This window comes from Monosiga brevicollis, genomic scaffold (genome assembly GCF_000002865.3).
Source record: "Monosiga brevicollis MX1 MONBRscaffold_8 genomic scaffold, whole genome shotgun sequence".
NCBI lineage: Eukaryota > Choanoflagellata > Craspedida > Salpingoecidae > Monosiga > Monosiga brevicollis.
Window position 1 is genome coordinate 793,964 of NW_001865045.1, and position 9,850 is coordinate 803,813.

At 54.5% G+C, this 9,850-nt stretch overlaps 4 protein-coding genes across 4 annotated transcripts in view; 2 read left to right on the top strand and 2 right to left on the bottom strand.

Annotated features, from left to right (window-relative positions):
* Positions 1–1,355: 1,355 nt before the first annotated feature.
* On the bottom strand, positions 1,356–4,490 carry MONBRDRAFT_18895 (uncharacterized protein; the record flags this gene model as incomplete). The annotated part of the gene is made up of 4 exons (XM_001745349.1): positions 1,356–2,421; positions 2,566–4,029; positions 4,153–4,173; positions 4,395–4,490. 4 exons carry the CDS (start codon positions 4,488–4,490, stop codon positions 1,498–1,500), a joined length of 2,505 nt encoding a protein of 834 aa, XP_001745401.1. The 3' UTR covers positions 1,356–1,497.
* A 393-nt stretch (positions 4,491–4,883) lies between these two features.
* MONBRDRAFT_36857 (uncharacterized protein) lies at positions 4,884–6,447 on the top strand (the record flags this gene model as incomplete). The annotated part of the gene is made up of 5 exons (XM_001745182.1): positions 4,884–5,054; positions 5,243–5,279; positions 5,404–5,654; positions 5,793–5,871; positions 5,969–6,447. Exons 3-5 carry the CDS (start codon positions 5,520–5,522, stop codon positions 6,445–6,447), a joined length of 693 nt encoding a protein of 230 aa, XP_001745234.1. The 5' UTR covers positions 4,884–5,054; positions 5,243–5,279; positions 5,404–5,519.
* A 768-nt stretch (positions 6,448–7,215) lies between these two features.
* MONBRDRAFT_24952 (uncharacterized protein) lies at positions 7,216–7,832 on the bottom strand (the record flags this gene model as incomplete). Its single annotated transcript, XM_001745350.1, has 2 exons — positions 7,216–7,486; positions 7,609–7,832. The coding sequence occupies 2 exons, from the start codon at positions 7,830–7,832 to the stop codon at positions 7,216–7,218; spliced, it is 495 nt and encodes a 164-aa protein (XP_001745402.1).
* A 1,156-nt stretch (positions 7,833–8,988) lies between these two features.
* MONBRDRAFT_24953 (uncharacterized protein) overlaps positions 8,989–9,850 on the top strand; it is a gene marked incomplete at both ends in the record, with an annotated part of 2,071 nt that continues 1,209 nt past the window's right edge. Inside the window, one exon of the mRNA XM_001745183.1 lies at positions 8,989–9,539. Within this exon, the coding sequence (XP_001745235.1) occupies positions 8,989–9,539 (551 nt within the window). The remainder of the gene's footprint in view (positions 9,540–9,850) is intronic.

Sequence of the window (9,850 nt, forward strand, 5' to 3'; positions counted from 1 at the left end):
ATAGAAAAGATGTGCACGAGGATAGCGAGTCTGCGCGAGGGGAGCGCGGCAGGCAGAGAAGCACGTCTTGCGCTTTGCGTCTTGCTATGCAAGCCGAACCTGATCTGGCACATGAAGGCGGGCACGCAGGCGCTCGTAGACTTGCGAAAGACGATGTCGCTCCTCCGGCAAGATATCAACGTGTTCCTTTGATATTTGCGCGGCTAGGTCCTTAAGTTGAGCCAGGTCAGTGCATGCAGTCAACTGAGCGACCAGTACATCCAGGTGAAAGCCGTCGGTAGCGCCGTCAGCACCATGGCCTGACTCGGCTGCCGGCAGTGGCGAGTGCTCGCCCGAAGGGCCTTGCGCGTCCTCAGCCTCGACCTGAATATAGTCATCTGCAATGGTATCGACAGTGGATGAGGACAAGGAGGTTGCCGTTGCGTCAGGGTCGCCCATAATGTCCATGGCGCTGCTTTGAGGCTCCTCCTCGCCGGCATCTGCGCGGTCTGCAGCGTCTCCTGCTTCGCTGGCGGCTAACGGCTCGTCGTAAGGCAGCTCTAGAGATGCAACGAAGGCCACCAAAGCCATGTGCGGTCATTTTGAGGCTAATTGCGTCTTGGTTTTGGGTGCCGATCAGCAGCTCGCTTACCGTCATCGACCGCAGCCGCGTCATCATGCGGGTCTGGCTCAGCCATGATATAATGTGTTCGCGAGCACGAGCACTTCAAGCGTCCGTGCGCGCTGCTAAGCAAAAACAAAAACCGCCGCTCCGCACAACAACCAAACAAATCAAGCCCAAGACTGAGTAGCCCACTGCCCGATTCGCCTGACAGCGCTGAGGGCCAAGAACTCCCCCCCCTCGCTTCCCCTTCTTCACAGCGCCAGAAGGAAGCCCAGTCAGTAGCAGTGATGCGTTCGTCTTGTTTGAGCGGGACGAGCAACTCCAAGCTTGTTGTTGCTGTTACTGTTACTGTTACTGTTGTTGTTGTTGTTGCTGACGCCTCCTCCTTTGGTGTAGTGGTGAGTAGCTGTAATTATTGTCGTCACATGTTGAGAACTTGCAGTATATCTCAAAGCATTGCTGTGTTTTGCGTTGAGGTGGTGTATGGATTTTGAAGAAGGTATGGAAGTTGTTGTAGGATATAAAGCAGTTGGTGTGTTGTTGACGTTGACAGCTTGTTCAAAACAAAAGGCAATTTGAGGAGCACAATTGGCTCCAATTAGCGCAGGCATGGCTCTGGTGGTTTGCTTTGGCTTGAAATGGCTCTTTACGGTCCACATGATTCAAGGGGGCCATGCGCTCTGCGTTCAGTTTTGACAACTTACGTTAAATGCGAGATTCATCAGTCGTGGAGAAGCAAAGAACGGAAAAGCAAAAAGCTAACGTCAATTTGATGAAGCTAAAAAACCAGCCAAGACCGATTCGAGCCCAAGGGTGCTTGTTGATAGAAAAGACAACAAGGGAACAAGCACCTAAAAGATAACCGAGCATTGCCAAGTGTGGCGAGCGCACGTCTAAGCCTCGTCCTCCTCGCCGGCAAGGATGCGGCGGAAGGAGAAGGGGGCAAACTTGATGCCTGTGCCTTCGTAAAACTTGTTCTGGAACTCGACCCAATGGAGACGGAGGGCGTGCAGGAAGGCCGAGAGACCCTCCATGATGAGCAGGACGGCAATGGTCAGAGCAGCCCAGGCGGCAAAGGTCAAGTAAAGCATCCACCAGCTGCTAAAGCCGGTCTGGAGGACCATCTCCCAGAGCACATCTGACAGCTGAGCGTGAGCCAGGGACAGAGCCCAGAGACGAAGGTAAGAGGCCGTGTTGGAAATGCAACCCAGGCAAAACTCAATGGTGTGAATGGCCTGGTGCACCATGATGGCACCAAAGGAATGGTCCTCATCGCCGTGAGCCACGGGACCGTTGATCTCGGCATCCTTGACATTCTCATCGTCATGGGGCATCTCGTGGGCGCCAATACCACGCTCAGCGGCGCGTTTCATACGAGCGCGCAGAATGCAGGGGCGCACAAAAAGCATCCAGGGCACGCAAACAACGGCCACCACAACCAAGATCATCTGGGTGTATTGCTGAGTGCTGCCGTCAGCGGCACCGTAGAGCACCTCACCATCATCCGGAGGAGCACCAAACTGCAGGAACATGTTGATGAGCATGAGCAGCAGGCTGGGGGGGTTCTTGTTGGGGAAGTCCTGGATGGGGGTCGTCCACTTGTAGAAGATCATGATGACGAGGTAGCCGAAGATGCAGGTCAAGAAAAGAACTTGCGGGATAAACTCGTGGAAGACACGCAGAGGCTTGCGAAAGAAGCGGTGGTTGGCCAAGCTGAGAATGACACCAAACAGCATCTGACCAATACCGAGAATAACGGACAGCTTCATCTTGTACGAGTTGGTGAAAGTCAGCTTGTTCTCCGTCACTTGCCAAATCTACAAACACAAAAAGTTTTGATTTCCGTGAGCAAAAGATCATATCATTTTTAAAGGGGAAAAAAAAACCACACGAGGGGTGGACATGGCTGTGGACGTGGGTGTGGAACGAGAGATCAGAAGAGAGCCGTCAAACAATCTTACCGGGTCAATACCAAAGACGTAGGGGTAGCGGAAGTCATTGTCCGAGGTGGCATCTGGGGCCAGCAGGTCAATCTCAATGCTGTGGTCGTTGAAATAGGCCTGTGCCTGGGCATCAGGCACCTTCCAGCCACTGCCGCCGAGTGTGATGGACTTGGAGAAGATGTCATTGTAAATAAAGCCAGTGTAGATGGAAAACAGACCCATGAGGAAGATGATGTAACGGCCACCGTACATGGTGTCCCAAATTTCACCGCCGTCAAAGCTGGCCAGCTTCTTCTCCTTGTAAATCAGGAAGAAGGCAATGAGGGCCATGATGGTACCATGACCAAAGTCACCAAACATGACGGCAAAAAGGAAGGGAAAGGTAATGATGGTAAAGGGGGTGGGGTTGACCTCACGGTACGAGGCAATACCGTAGGCGTCAACGATGCTCTGGAAGCCGCTCGTAAACTTGTTGGTGGCAAAGTAGGTAGGGGGTTGCTCGTGGGTGGGGATGTCGCTGAGCACGGTGGGAACGTCTGTGGCAGAACGCTCGGCACCGCGGCGCAGGGCCTCCTTGATCTCGCCCTGAGAGGCAGCCGGATACCAGCACTCGGCCACCAGACAGTTGCGCGCCACATCAATGTCAAACTTGTTCATTGTGTGGTAAATGGACTTGATCTTGGTCACCTTGACAAGCCAGGCACCGAGCTTGAAGGCGGAGCGGGCCAGGACCTGGCGGCGATGCTCAGCCGTGCGGTGCAGGACACTCTGCAGGTCTTCGATGCGAGTCTTGACCTTGATGTCAAGTTCGCGGCGTTGAGCCGCCGTGTCTGGGCAGGGATAGATGGTGGCATCGTAACCTTCGCAAATCTTGCGGACGCGAGCACCGAGCTCACCACCCTGAAAGAAGACGATAAAGACCTTCTTGTGGACCTCCTCGCCCGAGACGGGATCGACGACGGCCTCGGAAATGTCCACCTCGCGCAAAAAGACGTTACCGCGGCAGGCACGCCACAAGAGGCGCTCAAAGCCGGGCAGCTTTTCACGGGCAATGACACCGGTCACAAAGCCCAGCTGGCCAGAGCGATCCTCCTCGGCGGAGAGGAGGGGAGTGGCAGCAGAGCTGGCTGAGCCATCGGCGGTGCGAACGGTACCGCCCGCAGCTTCAGCTTCATCAAAGAACACGGCCGTCTTGCTCAGGATGGCCGAGAGCTCGGTGAGCTCGAGCTCTTGCTTGCGGAGCGTCTGCTCGTTACCGTTGATCTCGCGCATTTCGCGCTCAAGTTGCTCAAACTCGGCCTCCATACTTTGCATCTCCTTGACATCGGGAGCAGCCGAGGTAGCAGCGGCGGCGGCTCCGCTGACCTGCATGCCGGCCTTTTCGACCTCAGCCTCGAAGAAGCGCAGCTTGCGCTCCATCTCATCGCAGCGGCGCACCTCGTTGACGTACTTGCGCTGGAAAGCATTGACATCAGGATTCAACTACAAGTCGCAAAAGCAACAAGAAAGCAAAACAGCGAAACAGGAGAAATGTCAGGGCGGTCCAATGGAATGCAACGCACAACGGCTCCGCGCTAAACGAAAAGACGAGGAAAAGGAACATACGTCGCGAAATTGAACCAGACCCTGAAGTGATGGACGGAGCAGGCCAGAACCGGCACGGTGACGTGAGTGATCAAGAAGAAACACACGCAAGGAGCAGGGAGAGAGAAGAAAGAAGCCAGAAAGAGAAGGTGTGTGTTGTGACCCGTCTGCAACTCTCTGGTCTGTGGCAGCTCGTGACAAGGATGCAAGGCACCATGTGCCGAGGTCCCTCGCTGGCTGGTTGGAGATGCAATTCAACGTACCAGTTCGCCAAGCGCGCTGACCGTCTCGTAGACGGCATCTGACTGGACGATGAGCTGCGCCAGGCGCATCTCTTGCGAGCGCCACAAGGAACCCATTTTGGCGTTTATCAACCAACACGGTCCCCTCGAACAAGATACGGGGCTGCCGTTTCAAAGAGCAGCGGCCACAAAAAGATGACTTTGTGGTTTGCTGCGTCCAAGGCAAATGCACGTTTTCAGCTTCGCGCACACGTTGTTCCCTTTTGAGTTCTTGCAGTCTTTTGAATGGCGTGTGTGTGTGTGGAGTTGGAGCGAGAGAGAGAGAGAGGGTGTGTGTTGGAGGGAGGGGTCACCACAATGAATGTTGCTTCATAAATCGCTTTTCGGCAATTCAAAACTTTCAGCTCAAGACCACTGCTGACAACAGATGTTCACGACAAATGGAACAGGCGATGTCAGACAAAAATGTACCCGTGATCAAGCGTTACCGCACATACGCCGTTTTGCTCTAAATATAGAGAGTATCGGCACATGTAGCACGGCAGTCTTGGCGATGTTCCTCATGCTTGCACGCGCACACGGTTTGCCCTGTAGTAAATGGCAGCCCGACGAGGCATGTGGGGGGAAGACCTGAGACTGGGCAGTCCAGTTGCATTTTCTTCTTTGGCCATCTCACGTTTGGTTTGTGGTGCGGCTACCCCTGCCGACCGTGACTTTCCCCGCAACCGAATCGTCGCCGCGACGCTCTCGCTTGCACACTTGTCACAAAAAGAAAAGCCTCCATTCAAAGAGAGAGAGTGTGTGTGTGTGTGCGCTGGAGCCATTTTGCTCACTGACCAATCCAAACGACGTGCTTGCTGAACTGACAGGATCTTTTTGAACGTTTCCGGGGCTGGCTTGGCACAGGTGAGTGACGGTGAGGGGTGGGTCATATAGCATGAGAAAGGGGGCTCGTGCGGTGTGGTCTTTCCATTTCCATTGGTTGTGTCGCGGCTCAATCGCAGTGGGCTCATTTTGCATCTGCTTGTAGAGGAGAGGAGAGGACATCACTTTTGAGGCAATTGCCGTGTTTTGCCGCCGTCTTGGCAAACCAGTGTGCAGCGTCAACAGCTCTAGCCACTTGAGCCGCTTTTGAAACCACCAATCATGCTTTGGTTTGCCGTTCACGTTTTGCTGTGGCTTGAGCTTGCTCTTTGCTTGCTCTGCTGCATTCCGGGCGCTCGCTGGCGTCGCGCCATCCGCTGGTTCATTGATCTACCCTTCGTGCATGTTACAACCAAGGTACTCTTTAACTCTTCTCTCCTCTCACCAGCACTTGGTCGTTGGGCCATGGTCTGCCTTCTTCTTGTTGCCCCGGCCCTTGCTTCTTGGTCTGGATTCTAATGCCTCACGGATGGAACATTGGGTGGTACCTTGTAGGGATTGCCATACCTCGTCGTCATCCTGATGGCGCTGCTCGTCCAATCCATCTACATCCAAGTTAACGCCCGTCAACACGGTCTGTCTGTTTATCCCTGCACTCACCCGGGCTCTGCCCCAGCCATGCTCATCAAAACGGTGGTACCTGTTCTTGCTGTGGACTATTGGGCCTGCAGGTGAGGAGGCTCGCGTGATGGCTGGTCAGAGCACAACCATTACGCTCTACGAAGCCAACATGTACCGGGCCCAGCGCAACACGTACATGGCCGCCATCGCCCTCCTCGGCATGCTCATGCTACGAGAAATCATTCAGTGCGTTACCCCGCCCCGTCCGCACCCACCCACACACATACACTTTTGGGCTCAACTGAAAAGCAAGGTGCTCACTTGCATGTCCGTGCCCCTTCTTCATCGCACCGCCAGCTTTGTACGTCGCTGCGTCGAGTATGAAGATGAAATTGCGCGCCTCAAATCGGAGATGGAGTGGTCCGATGGCGCTGTGCAAGATGAGAAGCATTTTTCCGAGGCCCGCAAGCAAGCCGCCGCTGAAAAGCTGCACAGTGCCAAGGAGGACATCAAGGCTAGTGCTAAACACGCTGCGCGCGAGGTGAAGCAAGCCGTGGACCAGCTCCAAAGCGACAAGAAGCAAGATTAATCCCCTTGACCAGCGTACACGTCCCACCAACGCTTCAGCACCCTTTTCGAGTCAATTGATAAGTATAAAGAAAAAGAAAACATCATTTTCAGCACCTCTGGAATTCTGTGCACTTTCCTCGTGCCAGGCAATAAACTGTCGTCTCCATTGTTCCAATATTCAAGCCAAGAGCGTCTCAGAGTCAATCGAGTGACGCATTTCCTCATCAATGTCGACCGAGATGAAATAACCAAGGGGAAAGATGGCACATCCTCCACGAGCTCGTTGAAGGAAGGGCGGTGGTTCGGTTTGGATCTTGGGTACCATGACATTCGACTAGCGATCAGAGGCCCCCCAATCCTCCACACGGATGTTGCGCGTGCCCGGCACTCGAGCTCGGCGTTGACGGGCCACTTGCCGGTCTGTCCATGACAGGGGCCGCATTGACGCGCGCTGCCAACGCTCTTCTTCCGCCATTTGCCTTTTGAAGGTGGAAGGGGAACGATGAGGGTGAGCGGTTCATCCGTGGGCTGGTATGAGGTTCGCTATGGTTCAAGTGCTCAAGACCGCAAAAATCGCGCCTACGCCATTGAGTTGAGCGGAGCAGAGAGAAAACTCACTTGTCGTATTGAAAAAAGCGGGTCACTTGTTGGGCCATGCCGTCCAGGTTCCGATTGAGACGGTCGCAATGGTCCCTTGTTCGATCCAAGCGCTCGGACAACTCATGCTCGCGCATTTTGCTCGTCGTGATTTGATGATGCAGCGTGGATGCGTCCGTTTGTGTGTCCTTCATTGAGGTTTGCAAACAAGAAGGATCATCAACGCGCAGAGCAAAAGCAAGGCAAGGCATAGTCGGCCCAACCTGCCGACCACCCATGAATGAAGCCGCGGGCATACCTTGGCAAAGAGCAGCAGGTCCTTATTTTCCTCGCGTAGACGAACCACCTCGTCGCGTAATTGCAAGTTTTCATTCATCAGCTGTTGATTGCGACGGAGCAGGGTCTGGGGGTCGTGCATGGCCACGGAGGCGCTCAGAACGCGTGTGCCGTCTGCATCTTGCCTACACCGCAAAGTCAAAGCCAGGCCCCACGCACATGTACGGAGAGATATGATGGCTTGAGTGGAGAAGGGAATGGGAGGGAGGAATGGAGAGAACAAGGCACGAGAAAGCACCGCACGTACGTGAAGAGGCTGTTGTGTGACAGGGCAGCGCGAGAGGGCGGGGTCAGAAGCGTGCGTTGCAGGCCTCGCGTGCTGCTGGTCATGCGGGTTTGTTGTTTTTGCTGTTGCTCTAGTCGTGCCACTTGCACCTGCAGCTGGTCTCTCTCAGCCTCAACTGTGACAGCAGTGCAGTCCGAGCATGCCATTGCAAAAGTGAGCAAAAAGAGGGAGTGTCGCCAAGGCATGGTCCAAGTGCGGTGGGCATGGCACTCACATGCATCACGTTCGAGCTGGATTTGTTCGAGCAAGCCCTCCAGCTCTCCGCTGAGCTTGGCATTGTCGGTGCGAAGCTGCTGAACTTCCTCGTTCAACAGCCGCAGGACGACCGAGGTTGGCGCCCCGGCGCCCGATGGTGCCCGCTGCGCCAGCGGTGACGATGGTGTCGACATGCTCTCACTCAGCATCCGTATGTAGGAAGCAGCACAAGAATTTGCGCCAAGCGATTGCCCAGCAGCCCGCTCAACCCGCTCACTTCAAGCATCCAATACAGGCCTATGCGATACAAGGCCATGAGTGAACGTGACCGTCGACAACAGCCCATGTGCTGACCCAGTCTCACTTTTGGAACCGCACCCATGCCACTTCCCGTGACCACCAAAGGCCCCAAGAGCTAGATCATACCTAACTCGACCCCGGTCGAACACACCACCAATATCCCAACTGCTGTTTGGCCGAGGCGACAACGGGGGGAACGAGAGGGGAGGGGCGGTCAATCGGTCAATCGGTCAATCGGTCAGTCGGGGTGTGAAAACAGGGGGCGGCTTATGTTTGCTGGTCTGCTTGACGACCCCCAACCCCCGACGGTTTAAGTAAAATACTATTACATGGACTTGATAGGACATTGCGCAAAAGGGAAAGTAGGTATTTTACGCTTATGCTGCAACAACAAACGGTGGATTTGGCTTGTGGAGTATGGGTAATATACTTTTGACTTCTGCATCACAACGACGTCAAATGTTGTTGGAACTGCAATTGCTTCTGCAAGTGACGCAGGTTATGGTTATTGCAGTTAAATTTCTACTTTGAGTTGAAGGTAAATGCCATTGCGCCTTACTCTGATGATACTTTATGCAGCAGTTTTCTTCATAAACGTCGATCGACAGCCGCCTGCTCCTCACGCCTCCGCTCGACTCGACTCAGCACGGCCGCGGGCCCTTCGACGAGACGGCCTTCAACACCGGCCTTGTTTCCAACACTGGCCCTTGTCGAGCCTTTGAATTACATCGGATATATATTTTTCGCACGCCTTGACTGTCTCGAACCCAGAGGGCAGTCGCTTTCAGTAGAAACGCTTTTTTGGTTTTGGTCACGTGAGCATCGCCTGGCTGTCTGACCCGAGTCATGAGCATGCTCGTGGGTCAACGTGTGGCTGGCGCCTTGCCTCGCGTCTCGACCATCACTGCCCGCGTCACTGTCACACGAGCCGTCAGTCTGCGGGCCTGCTCGGCCGCGGATATCGAGGCCTGGCAAGATCGACTGCAACAGATTCGCAACCAGCCAGCCCCGACCTGGCTGCGGGTACCTCACCGGGCCGTACTGGCCGTGCGAGGGCCTGAGGCCCTCACCTTCCTCCAAGGCCTCACTACCCAAGATCTCCTGCCCCAGGAGCCGGAGGAACCTTTTGAATTGGCTGAAGATGACGCAGACACGGCCGACACAGCCGCCGACAGCTCCACTGCTGCTGCCACTCACCCCACCAAACCCTTGCATACCATGTTCTTGCACGCCAAAGGCCGCATTCTCTGTGATGCACTAGCTTACCCCACATTGCCGACCGAACCCCGGGGCTTTTATTTCGAGGTGGACGCCGACATGCTTGCACCCTTGCACAAACACCTTCGCAGCTTTAAGCTTCGGACCAAAGTCTCCTTTGACGCCCTTGCCCCTGATGTGTACGTTTCTCAAGTTTCCTGGTGCTCGCGGACGCTTCCACACCATCACCCTAGTTGGCCAGTAAAATGTGACGTACTTACTCACGCCTCTTTGGGAACCGGTGTTTGGTACTTCGCCCTCGTTTGGTGCAGCGTACAAGTCCATGCCGCGGTCGGACAGGAGCTGCACCTCGACTCCGTTGCAGGACCGCCTACTTTTATTTGCCAAGACCCACGCATGCCTCCAAACAGGTGCAAAAAGGAGATTCCATGCTTTTTTTTTTTTTTTTTTTTTTTTTTTTTTTTTTTTTTTTTTTTTTTTTTTTTTTTTT